The 21,624-nt window shown below is 44.0% G+C and overlaps 1 protein-coding gene across 1 annotated transcript in view; it reads left to right on the forward strand.

The window, feature by feature from the left end:
* Positions 1-19,180, forward strand: part of EEPD1 (endonuclease/exonuclease/phosphatase family domain containing 1) — a 62,471-nt gene extending 43,291 nt beyond the window's left edge. The window contains exons 3-7 of the mRNA XM_079947598.1: positions 6,312-6,422; positions 8,137-8,271; positions 9,167-9,299; positions 17,736-17,930; positions 18,702-19,180. Of these exons, the coding sequence (XP_079803724.1) occupies positions 6,312-6,422; positions 8,137-8,271; positions 9,167-9,299; positions 17,736-17,930; positions 18,702-18,901 (774 nt within the window). The 3' untranslated portion in view covers positions 18,902-19,180. The remainder of the gene's footprint in view (positions 1-6,311; positions 6,423-8,136; positions 8,272-9,166; positions 9,300-17,735; positions 17,931-18,701) is intronic.
* Positions 19,181-21,624: the final 2,444 nt, after the last annotated feature.

A 21,624-nucleotide genomic window follows, 5' to 3' on the forward strand; every position in this document is an offset into this window, starting at 1 on the left:
CTTGGCCTCTCGCAGTGAGGGAACCGCCAGAAGGCCCTCGGAGCTGGACCTCAGTGTCCGGGCAGAACGATGGGGGAGGAGACGCTCCTTCAGATATACTGGACCGAGGCCATTTAGGGCTTTAAAGGTCAGCACCAACACTTTGAATTGTACACAGCCTTGGAAAGTATGTCCTCTCAGTTCATCGCCCCTGAGGTCAGTGGCTGGAACTGACAACGACATTTGCCAAAGCAAACAGGCAGAAGAAGCCAATAGTTGTAACTGCTTTGAAGAGCCGTTGCCTGTCTGTCAGCCAGTTGTCGCAGCAGCACCTTTTACAGGAGCCAGACAATTTCCCTCCTTTATTGTGGGTGTTTCTGACCAAGCAGGTTTCACCGAGCGAGGCTGAAGCATGTGTCTCAGGCTTAACAAACCGTTGAATGCCAAATGCAAAAAAGCAAGAAAGATATGAAGCGGAATCACAGTTGACCGGAGAGCTCAAGTTGACTCGTTGCGTTAGGTTTCACTCACCTCACTGTGAGGGAAATTATACTGAAACTTTCATTTGTCGGAAGCAATTCTCAGGGATACTTCCAGTCTAGGGTTTTCCTTTTCCCAGCCTTGTTTTGTGACCATCTTTCACTCAGGAAGGACAAAATGACTGATTAGGCAGCTTCTCAGTCTTCTTCACAAATATATTGTATTTATAATGCAGACAGGGTATGTCGTGAAGAGAGAGCTTAAGGACAAGCCCAGGTTTGGACCATATGCTAAGCAAAAGCGTGGCTTAGCTTGGTGCAGGGTGGAAGTACAAAGGACTCAGGAAGAGCGAAGAGGAGCCTATACAGTTGCACCCTCCTGGTAAACAATGGTTTGGCTTACTGTGTCATGCCAACCAGAGGAGAAGTACTTTTTGCACGTAATCTTGCAGCGTTGTGTTGCATTGAATGACCTTAAGTTCTAGTCTTATTGTTGTAAACAATAAAAACCTGCCCTTTTTCCCTTATTGGGTATCCAAGAGCCCGTATAGAGTCCTTACGTGGGTTCCCTATTGGTAGGAGAAAATAACTGAGGCCAACCAGAGAATATTGAGAAACAAAGCAGCTAGTAAGCCTGATCTTTACTGATCTGTTGCAACAGGGTGCTCCCCTCACATGCAGGAAAGGAGGAGGACCTCGAACCATGGCGCACAAGGCCTTATATAGACATTTTAAATTCCCTGCCCTGGAGCTCAAGACAACCCCTCCATACATCATACATATATCACAGAAGGGGTGTAACCCAAGACCACCCCCCAGAAACATCATACCTATATCACAGAAAAGGGTGTAGCTCAAGACCACCCCCCAGATACATCATACCTACATCACAGAAAGGGCGGTCTACAACAGAAATCTGAGTGCATTGTTTATCTCCTGTCTGGCAGGTTATCTGATAATGTCTTATCTGATTGCCTTTCCTGGTAGTCTGTTATCCTTTGAAATGGTGATTACTACATTCCTGTAATAAGGAAGGTTTTTTTTTCACCTCCTCCCTCCTTGCAGAGAAACATTTGGTCAGCTTGGGAGTCAAAATGGTTTCAGGACCGTCTTCCTGTGCTGCTGCAGACATGTGGTTTATATATTTATGTTTGCTTGGTACATTTGTGAACATTTAATATATATCTAAGACTTTAAAATTCTTATTACATTATGAACAAGGGAGAAAATTTTCTTTCCATCCACTTTCCCCATAACATGGAGGGGAAAATTGCACTTCTACAATTTCCTGACTTACTCACCGTTTTTCTAAACTAAAGGGCTCCCAGTATAGTAACCACACAACATAGCTTGTCCCTAGTTCAGCTGAGATCTTAAAGAGTTGAACTTCCAACTTGTTCTTCAGCAGATGACTGGCATTAGCTCTGGAATCCTTCCTCTTGTACCTATCTGAGAAAGAGAGTGAGTTTTCCTGCAGAAATTACAGAACAAATTTTTAAAAATTGCAGTACATGAGGAAAAACTTCAAAGTTTGCAAACATTGCAAATGCTCTCATCAGCCTTGTGTAATTCACTTAGCTTGCATGTTCCATCTAGCCAAGATTAATTGTTTAGTCATCCAGCCAAAACTAACCGAATGAGTACACATTGTCTTTGATTTCTGCAATTTGCTGGTTTATCAAAGTTGAAGCGAATTGAAATTAATTAAACCCAGTTGACCCAAGGAAATTGCATCGTTGCAAATGCCTACATAAATCTCCCACTTTTAATTTAAGGCTTGAACCTCAAGACGTGTACAAGCAAATAAAGAGTAAAGTCAGGTCATATTGACCTTCACTGCACCGGGCATGACAAATGCGAGGATATTATAAGAGGAGTGCCATTGTGTGATATCAAGAGAAAACATAGCCATCTCTAGGCTCTTGTGTATCTAGCAGTGAAAGATCTTTCTTTAATGACTTTCGATGGTTGATGGCTATAAAATAGCAAAGGCGTTGGGTAAGAACTGGCAAAGAACACTTTGGCATTTGGAATATAGCCAGCCAAGAAAACAAAAGTCTGTGCTTTCCAGCTGGCTAGGAAAAAGCCATCTTGGGGTGGACAAAGGACCGTCAGCTTTTTCTTTTCTGAGAACTGCTTTAATAGTCTAGAAAGGACTAATCAATATTTTACTCTCCGGATCCAATGGGCTCCATCTCAGACTCAGGTAGCCTGGCTAATAATCAGGGAGGGTGAGATTTGCCATCCAACCAGGGCACCACTTTGGCTGCGTCTGGTCTAAGTGGTCAAAGTCTTGTCCATCTAGCCCCTTATTGTCTACCCTGCCTGGCAGTGACCTTCCAGGGTCTCGGGCAGAAAGGTGTTTGGCATCACCTGCTACCCAATCATTTCAGCTGGAGTTGGCAGGAGTTGAACACGAGGCCTTTGGCATGCCAGCCAACCACACAGCCAAAGTTCCTTTTGTCGCGCTTTCTCTATCCTGGCCTCTGACAATAAGAACATCCTATTAAAAATTTCCCTAACAGGGTATTTGAAAAGGAGTTTTCTTTGCTGCTAAGAAACAGCTATCAAAGTCTCTTTTGATATTGTCTGACAGAAATAGATGTTCTTTTCTGGATCCGTCGATTCATCTTTCGTTCTCCATTCAGTGTGAGCAAACCGGTCTCCATTTTTTTTCAAAATTGCCAGCCTGTTGTTCAGACCAGTGTCTTTGGATGTTTAGCCCGTCAGTGCGCTTCATGGTAGTGACAGATGGTGAGAGAGAGAGAGAGAGAGAGAGAGAAAGCAGTCAAATGTCTCTTGGTTTGTATTCTGGGATGCTTTTTCAGGCACCTGCACCATAAAGATAAAGACATTCCCTTTTCCCATTTACAACGGAGCTGCCTTATCTCAAATATGTTTCTTTTGTTCTGTGCACCATAAAACCATTAAATATTAGAGGGGTGACGAGTGGCATGCGTGTTACATTGAGTGTGTGGCTGAAGGAGTTTGGGGGCGACAGAATCAAAGACTTGCTCTTAACTTTCAATCTTCTACCTCCTTGTCTCCTGGCATTCCACACTATTGAGTTCTTATGGGGCTCATCCGCAGCAAGAATACTAATTGCAAAAAAAAACAAAAAAAAACTGGAAAAGTGAAACAGTGCCAACGAAAAAAGAGTGGCAAGAAAGATTATTTGATTACCTTCAGTTGGCAAAAATGACGGATGCAGTTAGGGGAAAGTCTAAACAAAAAATTCAAAAAGAGTGGGGAACATATAGAGATTATTTAAAGAAAACCAGTGCCCTCAAATTAAAACCTGGACTTGCTTCGAATTATTTTTGCAAAACAAATTACGGTTTACAAATACAACATACAGAGAAGGGTAGAAAAGACGAAATGAGAAAGAAACAGTTTATCGAGTTTAAAATCAGACCCGCGTTGAGGAGGGAGGAAGTCTTATTAGAATAGAATAAGAATTAAAGATTGGATAACGTAAGTCTGTGTGCAGATACTTGTGGATTTATGGATATATGTTTATCATTTGTTTTGTGTTTTCTTTTGTAGTTTGTTTTCTAAGTGTCGTGTGTGTGTATGTGCTGTAATAATAAGCTGTTAAAAAGCATAAATGAATGAATGAATGAGTTCTTATGGAGCTGTTTTTATTCCCTGCTCCCCGCAGCTTCCTTTGCCATGGTTTTTTTTTTGGGGGGGGGCTATTTCTACAAACTTTGAGGTTTCCCTGAATCTGCCAATGCTTCTTGTGCAGGAGGGCTGCAGATTTCACTTTGTAACAGCCGACAATCTCTCCTGAAGTTCAGAAATGCGTCAGCGATGCTGATCTAAACTGCTGCTGAGTGTAACTCCCAAGGATGTCTAGCATTGCCTCACAGAGTTCAGGATGTGCCAGTATGTGTCCCTGTATCATTTTTCCAAGATGTTTTATTTTATTTTATTTTTGGAGCCATCAACATTAGCACTGCACGTCAATTATGGGATAGGACAGAACAGACAACACATCTTTGGGGCAGGAACATGTTTTCCTTTGTTGTGTCGTTGTGTGTAAAGCACACTGTACATTAATGACAATATTCCAGTAATTCTCACCTTGGCTTGCATCCTTGCTTTCCTCCCACCAACAAAACACAATTCATGAAACTGTGCTTTTCAGCCTTTCTTTCTCTTTGCTCTGCGGTCTCCTTGAAAATCGGCTTCTGAAAGTTGGAGGGCCCTTGGGAATGGGGTAGAATATGCTGTGGGAGGGGCTCCAGGTGAAGGCAGGAGTTGGTGGAAATCCCCCCCCCCCTTTACGTGAATAAAGGAGAAATCCAGGTCTATATTTTTTATTGGTAGCTTTTGGTTCAGCATAAACCCGGTCCTGGTTATCAGACTTAAGAAGAGAGGTGACTTTGGTTTATGTTGCCAGAAATGGGTACTAGAAATATAGCGGCTAACATTTAGCACTGACTCCTCCTGACTTAACTGAGAAACCCATTTTTGAGCCCAGTCAGCAATACGCAATATGCTAGCAGCCAGCTCTTTTTAAAAAGGGTCAGGTGGGATGTTCAGAGAGCATGAGCCTGGAATTACGTTCCAAGCAAAGAAGAATGGCTGAATAAATTATGTGAATACTTGGAATTAGCAAAGCTGACTGATTTGATAAGACAAAAACCAAAAAATATAATCCAGAAACAATACGGGGGGAAATACAGAATAACAAATACATATTTGCTTAAAATGTATATAGGAAGTGCAGTGTAAGCGATGGAAGTCAATCAGTGAAATTTTATTATTGAGATTTGTAGAATAAATTTGGAAGAACTTCTTCCAATTTTTCTTCTTATTTTTTCTTTTTCTTTTCTTTCATTTTTCTTTTTTGTTCTTTTTTATATATGTGTGCTTATCTGAAAAATATATGTATGTATGTATTTGTATGTATTTTGCTTGTATTTTGTAATAATTACTGTATTTTTCTCTCTATAAGACGCACCAGACCATAAGACGCACCTTGTTTTTGGAGGAGGAAAACAAGAAAAAAAATATTCTGAATCCCAGAAGCCAAAACAGCAGGAGGGATCGCTGTGCAGTGAAAGCAGCGATCCCTCTTGCTGTTCTGGCTTCTGGGATAGCTGCGCAGCCTGCATTTGCTCCATAAGACACACACACATTTCCCCTTACTTTTTAGGAGGGAAAAAGTGAGTCTTATAGAGCAAAAAATACGGTATGTTAAATAAAATTTAATTTAAAAAGAGAGAGCCTGGACTGAAACACTAGGGAGACTAGCCAGCTCCTCTTCCTATGGAGAGGGCATTCATTTTCATTTTCATTTTTATTTTAAATAACAGACGCTTTATTCTTCGGCTTGTTCTGATTGTGCAGGTCTTGTCACAATCCTCAGTCTGGCATTCTACCTGGCATAAAGCAGCGCCGCTTCACTGAAAAACTGTAGAGTTGCCTTTGTTGCTTTATTCTTCTCCCCAGTGTTTTGAATTTTGTTGAATCGGGGGTTTTTTATTTTAAAAAAAACCCTGACGTTGATGCTCTTGCTGTGAAGCCTTCCTTCCTTCCCCGCTCCCCTGTAGCTTTTGTTACACCTATTTATTTTCCTTAAACGGTTTGGCCTCCTGTTAATTTGCAAATCAAGGCAATTTTAAAGGCTATCCGTTTGCTTTCAACATGAAGGTCTGCAATGCCGAACGTAAGATAGCAATGCTGAAAAAATTGCGCACGGAGAAAAGGGATGTGAGCCAGCTAAAAAAATGAAGCTTTTGGGAATATTCTTCACCAGGTAGCCTGGGCTAATCCTCTCCTCTCTCACAAGATAGGTATCCCCATATGTAATGGCTGTTATTTGTTTGCTTGGTCCCTTTATAGTTTTGCATGGAGTTGAACCAGCCAACCCTGCCAAACATCCGGAAATGGAAGGGCCCTCGAGGATGCTGGAAGACAGCGGTTTCCGAGAAGCCCTCAGGCCAGCCTCACAAGGTACTGTATTTTTCTCTCCATAAGGCGCACCGGACCATAAGGTGAACCTAGCTTTTAGAGGGGGAAATCAGAACTTCTCCCAGAGCTTCTCGGGGCTGCCGGGGGAATCCCGGTGGCTGTCTTGACTTGTGTCTTGGTGGCTATCCCTGAAGCCTTCGGAGCGCAGCGTGAGTTCCCGCTGAGCTCTGCAGGCTTCGGGTTCCTTTCGCTGAAGCCGGGAGAGCAAGACTCTCCTGGCTTCAGCGAAAGGAACCGAAAGCCTGCGGAGCGCAGCGGGAACTCACGCTGCGCTCCGCAGGCTTAAGGCGGCTATCCCTGAAGCCTGGAGAACGAGAGGGGTCGGTGCGCACTGACCCCTCTCGCTCTCCAGGCTTCAGCGAAAGCAACGCTAAGCCTCCAGAGCACGGAGGGAGCACTCCCTCTGCGCTTTGGAGGCTTCACGTCGCTATCGCTGAAGCCAAGGATCCTGCATTCGCTCCATAGGACGCACACACATTTCCCCTTAATTTTTGGAGAGGAAAAAGTGCATCCTATAGGGCGAAAAATACGGTACTCTAGTCTGCATGCCGTGACCTTTCCATAACATTGTGTTTTTGTCCAGCTGAGGACATAGCTACCCCTTGTTTTGAGCAAAAAGCTTCTATGGTTTTTGTTTTTGCCAAGGACTGCATTTCAGTTCTGCTTTGAGCTGACTACTCATAACTGGCTTTTCTCCTGGACCTTGTTATTGATTTTGGAAATGCTTATTTCTGTCCGACTGCAGCAAGTTTTGTGCCAGGAAAGCAAAGAGTTTTATTGTCAATGCGTTTTAAATATAAAATGTATTTGTGCGTATAATGTCCCTGCTAGCCACAAACCCAGACAGTATATTTATTTGTTTATGGGTTTCGAAACGACTAATCTAGTGGCTCACTGACAATGTGAAAACAACTATTAAAAAGTACCTGCGCATAAGAGGATATCCTGTTGAATTGTAAATATAACATTATAAATATGTGGTGTCCTTCTGGAGATGGTAATAAAAGCATACATTTACACACACAAAAACCCCAAACACCCTGATTACAGTTGTAAGCACTCTCCTACTCAGAGTTGACCCATTGAGGTTAATAGATACAGCTAATGTAAGTCCATAAATTTAAATGGGTCTACTAAGAGTAGATGGGACGCGGGTGGCACTGTGGGTTAAACCACAGAGCCTAGGACTTGGCAATCAGAAGGTTGGCAATTCGAATCCCTGCAATGGGGTGAGCTCCCGTTGCTTGGTCCCAGCTCCTGCCAACCTAGCAGTTTGAAAGCACATCAAAGTGCAAGTAGATAAATAGGTACCGCTCCGGCGGGAAGGTAAACGGCGTTTCTGTGCGCTGCTCTGGTTCGCCAGAAGCGGCTTAGTCATGCTGGCCACATGACCCGGAAGCTGTACGTCGGCTCCCTCAGCCAATAAAGCGAGATGAGCACCGCAACCCCAGAGTCGGTCACGACTGGACCTAATGGTCCGGGGTAACTTTACCTTTACCTTTACCTTACTAAGAGTAGATACCACCCACAAATTCAGTACATGGATTCAGCTATGGATGCCCAACTAATCCTTGCTGTCAATTCAGTTCATTTTTGGAAACTCATTGTTAAGCGGGCTGAGGGGAAAGGAAAGGATCAGAGTGTGAGTGGATCTATATATTTTTGAATATCAGATTGTCTTTCTTTTGCCTCTCAGTGCGTAGAATATTCTGGCTTCCTGTGGGACACAACAGCAGGGGTAGAGTTGAAGGATGCCATCTCCCATGAGAACCCCCCCACCAATGGCAATGGGAGGCAGACGTATCCTCACCCTTACGTCGCACATTTCAAGGTAATGGTGCGCAAAAGTTCTTGAGTGAAAGAAATCGAGAGCATGGGCATGTTCTCAGTTGCATTACATCCTTGAGGGAAGAATTCAAGCGCCATGCTTGGTCAAAGGTCTGTCAACGCAAGCCAAGGGCGGCACATCCTGTTTCACCGCTTGAGGCAAACCCATACCTGGGTTGCGCCATGGCGGCAGGTTCCATTGAGATCTCATGTGACTTCTGTGAAATCTCACAAGATCTCGCCAGAAATCGATGCCAATGCTGGAGAATGGAGATTGTTATTAGTATACAGTGGTACCTCGGTTTAAAAACAGTCCTGTTTCAGAAAGATTTGGTTTACAAATTCTGCAAAACCGGGATTTTGAGAACTTTACCTCGGTCTAAGAACGGAATCCGAATGGTGGAAGGGCACCAGTGGCGGGAGGCCTCAGTAGGGAAAGTGCGCCTCGGTTTAAGAACGGTTTCGGTTTAAGAATGGACTTCCGGAACGGATTAAGTTCATAAACCAAGGTACCACTGTATATCATTTCTCATATATGTACAAACAGAACAACCATTTACTTTTGATTGCTTAATAATACACTTGTCTCTTTGTACATATGGGATGGTCATCTTGATAGTAACTGCTGGTGGGTGAATGTGAATAAGGGAATGTTTTTTAAAGGTGCTGTGTTTGAAGTTTGGCATCGATGTCTGAGGGCGTCTTTCTTAAGGGAGCAAATCTGGGTTATTCAAATGTGTGTGCATGTCATAACTGGGCACAAAAAGCAGTTTTCTTGAAACTTAGATGACAGAGTTTTGTGGCTGCCGACACTCTTGCCGCATTTCCTTCAAGACATTTTATGCAGTAAGCAACAAATAAATGTAATTAATACTAACGCATTGCTTGCACCTGTCCAGGTCGGATTGAATGACCTAACTCTGGTTAACCTTCATCTGACGCCTTTGCCCTCAGTGGGAGAAAATGCTGTGAAAAACCACGATAGTCATAAATTAGCAGCCTTTGCACAGACGCTGCAGGAAACACTGAAAGGTAAGGCCGTGTTTTTCTTCAACGTCAACCAGTTTGCTTAAAAACAATAAAAACTAGCAGATGGGACTCTTCATCTACTTAAGCTGCAATCTGCACACACTTACCTGTTAAGTGGGATTTATTTTTGAGTAGATATGCACAGAATTGCACTGTTTATTTTCAAAAGCTGTGTCAATTCTCAGCAGTTTCATATGCCACAATAGTTCCCCGGCGAGGGGTGCTTTTTTGACACAAGGCCCTTTAGAAGTTGCCCATTTGCAGGCTGGATCCAAACAGCCCCTGCAATCAGATGTTTTACCTTTTGCAGGCTGGATTTGTAGGGAATACCTAAAGGTAAAGGTAAAGGGACCCCTGACAGTTAAGTCCAGTCGTGAATGACTCTGGGGTTGCAGCGCTCATCTCGCTTTACTGGCTGAGGGAGCCGGCGTTTGTCCGCTTTCACAGACAGTTTTTCTGGGTCAGGTGGGCAGCATGACTAAGCCACTTCTGGTGAAACCAGAGCAGTGCATGGAGACACCGTTTACCTTCCCACCAGAGTGGTACCTATTTATCTACTTGCACTTTGATGTGCTTTCAAACTGCTATGTTGGCAGGAGCTGGAACTGAACAATGGGAGCTCACCCCTTCATGGGGACTTGAACCGCCGACCTTCCGATCAGCTAGCCCAAGCGGCACAGTGGTTTAAACCACAGCGCCACCCGCGTCCCTGGGAATACCTGGGAGATGACATTTTGGCATCATCAGAAGACCTACATCAAGTAGACTGGTATCCAGTTTAAAAAGCCAGTCAATGAATCACATACATTGCAGTCAATTCATTGATTAAATGTGCATAAAATTTGAATATGTGAAGGAACAGTTGTTCCAAAAAAAAAAAAAAAAAGTTGTATTCCTTTTTAGATGGCAAACCCATGTGTCTTAGGAGGCATCATTTTAAAAATAGCATCCCCCCAGTGTTAGGGAAAAGATAGAATGGTTTTTCAAAATGGTGCTTGTCAATGACAGTTTTGATAAGCAATTGCAATTAAACTATTCCCTTTTTTTTTACCTTGAATCTGCTAAGTTAGATGCATATAGATTCTGGAAAGCCATCCTGATTTCACCGTAGTTAAATGTAGCCCTTGGGCCTCTGTTGGGGGACAGGAGTGACCAGCACTTTTGTTTACTCTTTAACAAAGGCCAAAAATGTTGGATGACTTAGCTCAATTTTCCAAGGTCAGCGGCTTAAAATATTCTGAATCAACACCCATCTCCAGTTTCAGAAGAGGTGTGTGAAGAGTACAGCTAACAAATACTCAACTTGTCATTTTTGTTTTTAATTACGAGGCATCAGTTGTGTTTTGCTGGATTTGATTACCCTGTTGTGATATTTTTTTAGCGGGAAGTATAGAAAGTTCTGCAGATCTGATTTGGACTCAGCAATACTTTGAAAGACTGAAGCTGCTGGAGCTGAAGTCAAGTACGCTGTGTCACAATTTAATTAGTGCCTACCTCCTTTGGTGTTGTGTTGTGTTTTTTTTAACATTTATTTTAAAGTTAGAAAACAGATCCCAGAATTGTTTTTCTCTTCTCCATTAGGCAAGTATTGATTTCTTTCTGGTTCAAATGGAGTTGAAAATAGTAATGTCCTTTCTGTTAAATGGAAGCACTCTCAGCAACATTCTGAGGTTTGTGAGGTTTTCAACGCTGTCCAAAGTGTATTTACTCAGAAGAAAGTTGCACTGACTACAGTGGCGCTTAGCGCGATGGTGGTTGCAAAGTTGCATTTTCAAGTTGTCATCCCCCACCCAAGAGCTGGAGTCAAATTTATTTGTATTCCACAGACCTTCAGTTTCCAAAAGCAAAATGTTTGATTCCATACAGTGAGGGCGATTTATAAAAATTACACTGTAGTAACACGCCTGGTACAATTTCTAACTCTTCACTATAACACGGACATACCCGTTTCAGATCTGGAATGCGCTTAAATCTTGAAATTAAATAAAATTATTTAAATAGCTGAGGGGAGAACATTGAAACGAGTTAGCTTAAATGCTTTCCTGTTTTCACATTCCCAGGGCAGGGTGGTTGCTCCCAATTTTGTGGCTGCCCCCCCCCCCCGGTGGACGTAGCCAGGATTTTTTGGGGGGCCAAGGTTGTTCAGCATTTTTTAGGCAATCAAAGTTGCTGAGCTTTTCTTGGGAAATCACAGGTAAAAGTCCACTGTCAATAGGACATTGCGGGGAGCAGGCTCCTGCTGGGGGTGGTGATCCAGAACCTCTGATAATTTAGCACTTTCAATGCTTTTCAATAATATTTGTGGATTGGGGGCAGCTACCCCCTGCACCCCCCTTGGGCCCTTGCCCCCAACCCCCTGCTATTCTGGCTAATGTCTAAATATTCCACCCATCTGACTGGGTCACATAATACGTTTATGCACCACAAAGCCACCTCTCCTTCTGTCAGCCAGGTGTATCAATTTGGCCACACTGGCTGTTACTAAGAGCCAGCCCAGATCTGATCAAATATGATGGAGCTGATCCCAATCAGTGACCAGAGAAGAGGAACCACATCTTTTTTTCTAATCTGATTAGTCTCCTACAGTGTCGAAGAACTCTGTATTTCACCCACCTCCAATTCCAATGAAGGCAAGCCTTACCTTGAGACCCCATTTGTAGGGGAGCATCAAGAACTTCAACGGTCTAATCCAGGCATAGGCAAACTCTGCCCTCCAGATGTTTTGGGACTACAATTCCCATCATCCCTGACCACTGGTCCTGTTAGCTAGGGATGATGGGAGTTGTAGTCCCCAAACATCTGGAGGGCCGAGTTTGCCTATGCCTGGTCTAATCTGACAGCCCAGAGAGATGGGATCTCTTTTTGGGGGGCCCAAGGATGACGTGGTACCTTGGAAAACAAATACTTTATGTTGCTTGATTATTTCCACACACGTTACATGCCTCATGTTGGATGTGGAGTTGCTATTGCCAAATGGTGTGCATGGTTAGAGTTAGGAGGAGCAGAACTTTTAAAGGGGGTGGTACTTAAGGGACGCGGGTGGCGCTGTGGGTTAAACCACAGAGCCTAGGACTTGCTGATCAGAAGGTTGGCGGTTCAAATCCCCGCGACGGGGTGAGCTCCCATTGTTTGGTCCCTGCTCCTGCCAACCTAGCAGTTCGAAAGCACGTCAAAGTGCATGTAGATAAATAGGTACCACTCCGGCAGGAAGGTAAACAGCGTTTCCGTGCGCTCCTCTGGTTTGCCAGAAGCGGCTTAGTCATGCTGGCCACATGACCCGGAAGCTGTACGCTGGCTCCCTCGGCCAATAAAGCGAGATGAGCGCCGCAACCCCATGGGACCTAATGGTCAGGGGTCCCTTTACCTTTGCTTATGGCAACAATGTACCAGCAGCTCCCCCTGCAAAATGTTTAAATTGTGACACTTACTGTAACAAATTAATGCTGAGTCCCAGCACTTTTTTCCCTTTAAAACAATTTAAAAAAAACGACTGAGGAGGAGCCAACCTAAGATGAAATGATGGGTGCCCTATAGACTGTGAAGGCGAAAAGGCAATGGGTGCATATCGTTTGAAAACCGCTATGTGCCTTCGCTTTTCATTTAACATCTTTGTGATCTTTTCAAGACTCTGTGTTGTGACAATAGGATATTTACCAGACCATGTGATATTGACAAATCTCTTACCTGCTGGTCCTTAGTCAAATACTGATTTCTTTTTTCTTAGTTCCCCCCTCCGCCCCCTGGCTTCCCCATTGGTCTTACTTTGTAGTAGAATAATTTTGGATGGATATTTACATTGGAAGATTAGACTACAGAAGCCCAACCGTATTGGAAAGCACAGTTTAATCCCATGTGGCAATCGCATACCTGTCAGAAATAAAACGAGCGGCGTCATAATGCCTTTGTAGCAAGTATAGCGTGAGCACACTTGGAATACAGTGGACGGTTCCAGCCACTGTGTCTCAGAAATGATATTTAGAGCTGGAAAAGGTCCAGGAAAGGATAACCAAAAGGAGTGCAGTGTAAGGCTATCCGTGGTTTGTAGTTATGACTGTGTACTGTCTGCAGGAACAGAGGTGGGATGCAGAGAGGGGAGTTGTCCTACTGTTTCTGGACTTCTCATGGACATTTCATTGGCCGCTCTGGGCAGAGAGATGCAAGTCTGGGGCATAGCTGTCAACCATCCCTTATTTGGCGGGAAACTCCCTTACCCCAGCGACGTGTCCCACTGCTGTGCCTTATTGATGATGTCCCTTACATTTCCTGGGTTTCATGCTCACCCGGCTCGGGAGGGAAGCAGCGGCTCGGGGTCCGCTGCCGCGAGAGAGAGTACGCACACAAGCTGCCGCATCTCCGTCTCTCCCTTTTCCCCCTCATGGGCGCGTCATGAGGAGATGGGTGGCGGCGGGTGGGCAGGCAGGCAGCCCCTCTCTTGCGAGACTTCCGCCGCGCTGCCAGGGGAAGACGGAGACGGAAGCGGCGGTGGCTGAGGAGACAGCCTGAGGGAGGAGGAAGAGGAGGGGATGGGGAGGGAGACAGAAGGGCAGTGCTTCAGCGGCCGCCACAGCGCCACAACCGCCTCATGCTGGGCTCGCGGGCGGCGTGGGCGAGAGTCTCTCTGCCTCCCTCCCTCTCAGGTGGGGAAGGGCTGATGGAACTCCTCGCGCCAGGACCACGGCAGCCCTGACGCGTTGCTTAGCATACCCTCCAACCAGTGGAGCATAATGTAGTGATTTCCTCCTTTGCATCCCTTTCATAGCTCTATTTTTATAAATTATTTGTCCATCCATAGTTCAAATTTTTACTACAGTGGTACCTCGCAAGCCGAATGCCTTGCAAGACGAAAAAGGCGCAAGACGAAAGAGTTTTCTGTTTTTTGAGTCGTTCCACAAGACGAATTTCTCTATGGGCTTGCTTCGCAAGACGAAACGTCTTGCGAGTTCTTGCGAGTTTGTTTCCTTTTTCTTAAAGCCGCTAAGCCGTTAATAGCCGCTAAGCCGTTAATAGCCGCTAAGCCGCTAATAGCTGCTAAGCCGCTAAGCTGTTAATAGCCGCTAAGCCGCTAATAGCCGTGCTTTGCAAGACGGAAAAACCGCAAGACAAAGAGACTCGCGGAACGGATTAATTTCGTCTTGCGAGGCACCACTGTACAAGTTTTCTGTCAATCCTACCAATGTATGTAACTCTTTACAATAGCTTTTCAACTAAATTATAACCTTTCCCCATTCTTTATTAAAGAGGTCCTCTTCCTGGTTTCTAATTCTGCCTGTAAGCTTTGCCATCTCGACGTCGTTCATCAGTTTTGTCTCCCCCTCTTCTTTGGTTGGAGTTGTAGACCCTTGGGATCATCTAGTCCGACCCCCTGCAAAACACAGTCAGTGGCAGCCAAAGCAGCCTGGCTCCATCAGTGCCGGATTTCTGTATAAGCTAAGGAAAATCCCTTTTTTTTTTTTTTTTTTGGCTGCTGATTCCTTATTTTCGAGGCTGCTGGTCCCTTATTTTCAAATCTGTAAGTTGACAGCTATGGCCTGGGTTTAGGTTTGGTTGCATTCAGCAGGGATTTTTGTACATTCTTCTTATTTCGCAGCGTGCACCCCATGCACACAGAGAGGTGTGTTTTGCCACCTGTAGAAATCTGAATAGGGTTTGCATGCTTCCCGCCTGCACAGAAATGCAATCGGCGTTGGAAGTTTTTGCATTTGAAGCAGCTCTAGGTTTACAATGGCATGGCTGTGCTCTTGTAATACTAGATAGTGCTGTTGAATAGGAGCACCCTCTGCTGGTTGAAGGCCTGCATAGCAGCAGAAACGTAGGAAGCTGCCTTGAACTGAGCTCAGTATGTACTGGCTTCTCTGACTGGCAGCAGGTGGCTGCAGAAACAGGCTGGCAGCCGTCTTTCTCCTGCCCTATGGGGAGATGCTAGAGCTTGAACCAGACACCTTCTGTGTGCAAAGCAGCTGTTCTCAGCGCTGAGCTACAGCCCTTCATCCTAACTCCCCCTGTAGCCTTATGAATCAACAGGAGATATTCTAAAAATATATCCTGCTCAAAAAGCAATAAATTTCCTCCGAAACAGGCACCTAATAGTCTTTGCCACCTGGTATCATGCGAGCAGAAGTCAGTATTTGCATTGCGTGGGTGCATTTCACAATGCACAGTATTATGGATTCTTAGCATGTTAATTACGGACGTTCATCGAATTTTGAGGCTCTGGTTTTTGTCAGCTCGGCATCCTTATTGAGCTTGTCGTTTGGAGTTGTCTGGGAGCTGAGCATGAGGCTCCATCTTGCCAGGCAGAAGGCCAGCGCTGTCAACTCCCAGAACAAATGAAGAAACTCGGAGGGGGAAAAGATGGTTGGCAACAGATTATACAGAAAGATCAAGTTTAAACAAAGCAGGCTCACTTAGAATTCAGCCGCAGTGTTGCAGTTGGAGGAACGGAGTTATACACAGAAATTTAGCAAAGATATATCCTGTCGAAATCTAAAGGCAAAATAAGTATAAAATGATATACCAAAGGTATTTAGTTATAGGAAGCTTACAAATATTTATGACAACGTTGTTTTAAGCATTGAAGAAGTAGCTACTAGAAAGTTGACTCTTAAACGTCTTCAATGTGTGGTGCTCCTTTGGAGGGAATTTTTAAAAATATGTATTCTCTGTATGGTCACATGGGACACCATAAATTGAAACAGGAGAGTTGAGCCACACAGGTTGCAATCCAATACCCACCTTCCAGGGAGGAAGCCCCATAAAGCTTAATGGGACTACTTTTGAGTAGATTGCACTGTTAGGATGATATGTGTGTGTGTGTGTGTGTGTGTGTGTGTGTCTGTCTGTCTGTCTGTCTGTCTGTCTGTCTGTCTGTCTGTCTGTCTGTCTTAAAAATTCAGGGGCTTGTTGGGCAATTGATCAACTGACATACAGTATTTCAGCAGATCTTTGTCAAGAGCTATTTGGATACATGGCTTCAGCTAACTATGGTGTGTGTACACCGTACATCCCAAAGAATCATGGGAACTATACTGCTGGGGATAGTAGTCCCATAAGGCAAACTACAGTTCCCATGCTTTGGGGGGGGGGGTCATGTATGGTGTGTTTGCGGCCTGTGTAACTTGGAACAAGAATGGAAGTCCCACAGTTTTTATATTCTTAGAGGTTTGGTTCTTAGAGGTGTACAAAGCACACTTTAGTGATGAGACCTGTCAAACCAATCTAAAAGTTGGGAAATGGAAGCTTATTGTTCTTTTATAGCATTGTAGATGGTTAAAGGTCTACATAAAACTGGTTCTTGATGAAGTCTTGGAGCAACCACATGGAGCCTCCCAACATTTTTCTGATGAAAATATTGATGTTCTATTCAATAATAATAATAATAATAATAATAATAATAATAATAATAATATTTATACCCCACCCAACAGACTAGATTGCCCCAGCCACACTGGGGTGCTTCCAACACATATAAAGACATAACAACACATTAAACTTTTTTTAAAAGCTTCCCTGTACAGGGCTGCCTTCAGATGATTTGGGGGTCAGATAACTCCATACCCTCCAACACTTCTCCAATGAAAATAGGGACGTCCTAAGGAAAAGTGGGACATTCCAGGATCAAATCAGAAACCAGGACAGCTTCTGTAAATTTGGGACTGTCCCTGGAAAATAGGGACACTTGGGAGGTCTGCAACCACTGTAGATGTGAACGCCCCACCGAAGCGTAGCTGCCCCTGTTCTGTGGAGCAGAATTGCTGTCAGGTTGTGACAATGCCCAATATCTGTACTTTCCAGAAAGGACATTTTTGCTCCCACAGGCTTTCCCAGGTGGACAAATAGGCCTCTGCCATGAGTGTCCACAGAGTCTTCGTTTTTAAATCCACCTTCTGTTACTTTTTGCACTCTCATTAACGGCTTCTTGGCTGTTTTTTGGTACATCGCCTTCAGACCTATGTGGAATATGATTAATACGTAACAACAGCAGGCTAGAAGCTGGAGGTCTTGCTGGGGGAAAGGTGGATTTTGTGGAGAGATCTGATGGATGAGTTGGTGGCCTCACACCCACAGTCCCAGAAAAAGTTTCATGCTCAGGGGAGCAACACGAAAAAATGGGCCGAGTTGGAGAGACCTTTGAGCAGTTGAGGGTAGAAGAATAAGAGAATGGGAGGGTATTTTGTGGGCCAGGCATGGGAAATCTGTTGGACTCCAGCAGACCCAACGAGCATTGCCCAGTGCAGCAGCACCTAGAAAACTACAACCTTCCTACTCCTGTTGTAGGCCTAGTCTAACCCGCTTCTTGAGGAACCCAGAAGATCGAGCAACCCTTAAACAGAGTCTGAGGAATAAAGGTCCTGGACCAAGGATACAGCTGCTTTCTTGACATCCTCCACAATCCTATCACTTAACTCTTCATGTATTTATTTTTGCTCTCCGCACTCCTAGGAGAAAAAGACATGATCATTTTAGGCGACTTCAGTCAAGCCCCCGAAAGTAGCGACCACGACCTCTTGAAAAAGGAGAAGTTCCATCCTCTGGTCCCCGCCAGCACATTTACAAACATCAGCACAAAGAACCCTCAGGGCTCCAAGTCCGTGGATAACATCTGGATCAGCCGTAGCTTGAAAAAGGTTTTCACTGGTAAGGTTTCGTTTTGGGAGGAAGTTTAAAATATCAAGCTTTGATTATTATTTTTTAAGACCTTATTGTGTATGACAATGGTTGGATTGATAGCCAAAAAGGTTGTATGTGGCTTGTTAAGTGGCAAATTTCATGTCAACTTCTCCTAGCCTATTTTACACTTCACAAGCGACATATACAATGTTCATTATTGGTGTATGTTTGCAGAGTTTGATCTGTTTTTGTTGGACTAAACATATGAAGCAGAGATTTGTCTCTTTATAAAAATAGCGTGCACACAACTGGGATCTGAAACTCATCCCAGCTCCTCTGGGTCTGTTTCTACATATTTCCCCATGTTTGCAGATTCCCATCTCTCCTTAATTTACACGTTTACCTATGTCAAGACTTCCTTCAGGGCCACAAAGATTAGAAACGTCACTTTTAAGAGTGCCTAGAAATGTACTATTTCCTCTTGATTTTTAAAGAAATGCATTAGTTGCCTTTAGGAGATGCCTTTATAGGCAGAAGAAACAGTGATACACTCATTTTGGGGGGTTGGTTTTTTATTTTCTATCACTTTATGATCTTCTTCTGAATGCATGAGCAGTTTTCATGAGTGTCCTCGTGGTCCTCCGAGGAACTAGTTAGGTGCAAAGCCATTAGATGCTCCTAAAATATATTCACTCAAAGGTCAACATTCATATTCCAGACCCTTTGCTTTATGCCATTGGTGGTTACCCCCAAGTATTCACTCCTATCTTTCTCCTCTGTAAACTATTCTTTACACAGGTCATTGGGCAGTTGTGAGAGAAGGTCTTACGAACCCCTGGATCCCTGATAACTGGTCGTGGGGTGGAGTTGCTTCAAGCCATTGCCCTGTGTTAGCTGAATTTTACACCGAGAGGGACTGGAACAGAAAGGAGACAACACGGAACGGAAATGGCGTGATAGTGGAATGCAGCGACTCAAATGCAAAACATGAGCGATGATGAAAGAAAATGCAAACCACGCCCTTCCCTAGAAGGGGTGGTCAGAAGATTCCTTTGCTCAAGGCCTGACAGTGAACCAGAACTGCCTTTTTTCTCATTTAAAAAGAATCAGCTTCTGCTTTTAACATCTCCCTTTTCCATTCCCACCTCTGTGTCCCTTAATGGATGTTTTAGGGTATCCCATCTTTTGTGTTTTGTGACTTTTTACGGGGACTTGGTGGACACGGATGTGCTTGGATACCTGACAACTCCAAATAAAATGCACTTTTTAATACTGTACAGTCATGATCTCCCTCTCTGATTTCTAATGAAATGTCACACAATAACAGATAAAGAGAAGCCCATGAAAGGGCAGATTAATTTATAGCATATGTAGTATATTTCAGTGATAAATAGAGTAGTGAATACTGTCTGTTTGCTATCCTATCACTTACATGTGTTGGGAGTATTCACAAAATAGGAAACACACAAGTCTGCAGCTTGGCTTAAGCGATTGCTCTAAAAACTTGTTCCATCTACATGCGAAACTGAAACCTGAATAGCTGTTATCTATCCAGTCAAGCCCTCCAGAGCAGGCAGCCCCAAACTCGGCCCTCCAGATGTTTTGGGACTACAATTCCCATCATCCCTGACCACTGGTCCTGTTAGCTAGGGATGATGGGAGTTGTAGTCCCAAAACATCTGGAGGCTGAGTTTGGGGGTGCCTGCTCCAGAGCATGTATGGCATTGTAAGGAAAAGGATAAACTTTCACCAATGAACTTAGGCTTTCATAAGAGCTCATCTGCAAGCTGTTATTTTATATAGCTGAAACCATAACATTTGAAAAATACCTGCATGTTTCAAAAGTATTGATCTCTGCGTAAATATACTACTCCATAGAATCATAGAATCATAGAGTTGGAAGAGACCACAAGGGCCATCGAGTCCAACCCCCTGCCAAGCAGGAAACACCATCAGAGCACTCCTGACATATGGTTGTCAAGCCTCTGCTTAAAGACCTCCAAAGAAGGAGACTCCACCACACTCCTTGGCAGCAAATTCCACTGTCGAACAGCTCTTACTGTCAGGAAGTTCTTCCTAATGTTTAGGTGGAATCTTCTTTCTTGTAGTTTGGAACCATTGCTCCGTGTCCGCTTCTCTGGAGCAGCAGAAAACAACCTTTCTCCCTCCTCTATGTGACATCCTTTTATATATTTGAACATGGCTATCATATCACCCCTTAACCTCCTCCAGAATTATTCCTGTAGTCTTCTTTGGTGATCACTCGTAGCCGAGTAAGATTGTCTTCCATAAACACAGTTTATAAACACAAGATTAAAATGGCCTGAATGGAAAGGGCTCATTTGGAGGAAGCTTCACTTATTTGAACTCCAGAGTTTTCCTAAGTTTCACACTGGAAACTTTGGTCTTTGATTCTTCTACAGCATGTTTTACTGATGGGGGAAAATGGTCCTGAGTGATCTCAGCCCTCTGAAGTTTCTTTCCTAATCAAGCTCACCAGAGCCGTTCCTGATCTGTTTATTATAGGAAGCAAGTGAAGACTTGTTTGAAAATAAATATTTGCCCTATGCTTTTTACTGTGTGTTACTGAAATGTTCTTCTGACTTCATATTTCACTTCACGGAATATCACTGTTCTTCTAGAAACATAGCTGATAAATTTTAAAAGCAAAACAACAAAATATATTTTGGATACGCATGCACTTCAGATGTCCATCAGTGGCAGGTATGCAAAAATGGTTTGTAAGGGTGCTGAGAATACAGCCTTGTGTTTAGATCTGCAGACTAATAACTTCCTGTTAAAACCATACACCAAGATAAGATTTTTCCATTTTGGTAAAACGGAAGCTTTTCTAGCAAAGTAACTTGGAGACATATGAGAGACTTTCCTTCCTAAATTACTAAGGTAAAGGTAAAGGACCCCTTGGATGGTTAAGTCCAGTCAAAGGCGACTATGGGGTGCGGTGCTCATTTCGCTATTGTCCTTTGTTTTCTCTCTTTGCTGTCTGATACTAGAGAGAGAGGGAGCCATGTTGCAGTGCTCATGTATATGTAAATAAAGTTGATTAGCCAAAATGCTGAGTTGCTGAGGTCCGTCACACAAGCTGCGAAGACTCTGTGGATCCCTAAGTGTGCCGATGTCTGTTGGCATTGGTCGCTGTGATGTTCTGGCTGAAGAAAGCTTTTGAAGCTCCCGAACGATCGACTAGGAGGGAGAGAACATGCCAGTTGGGCATGTGTCTCTGCCAGGGTCCTACTCGAGTGTAGGACAAGCTCCTGACAGTCTGGTGTGGTTGTCCCTCTGGTTTGGATGCATGTCAGGGGACCTGGAAGGCTATGAATCCTTCAGATCCACACCTCCCGATCTTGCTCCCTCATACCGCCACATCTCCCTTGGCAAGGCTCCCACCAGCCTCTAGAGTTCTGAAAACTGCAGATATTTTCATAGTAGCATGGAGGAGTGCTGTGTTGTCAGACCACTGTGTCTGCCCCTAGAGGGGAAGATTTAAAACATCCTACAGCCCCTAGGACCAGCCACCCAGAAATCATAGGCTTGTGGGACTAGTTCCTGTCATTTCATTTGTATTCATCTGCCTTTCTAATCCATCCCATTTTTCATTTTTGAGCAGCTACAACCAACTTTCTGTCGTAGGTGGTTTGGTCCTGTGAAAAATCGAATATGCTTTCTGATACACACCGGATGAGAATATTCATAGAAAAGG

This window comes from Podarcis cretensis (assembly GCF_951804945.1).
Source record: "Podarcis cretensis genome assembly, chromosome: 12".
NCBI lineage: Eukaryota > Metazoa > Chordata > Lepidosauria > Squamata > Lacertidae > Podarcis > Podarcis cretensis.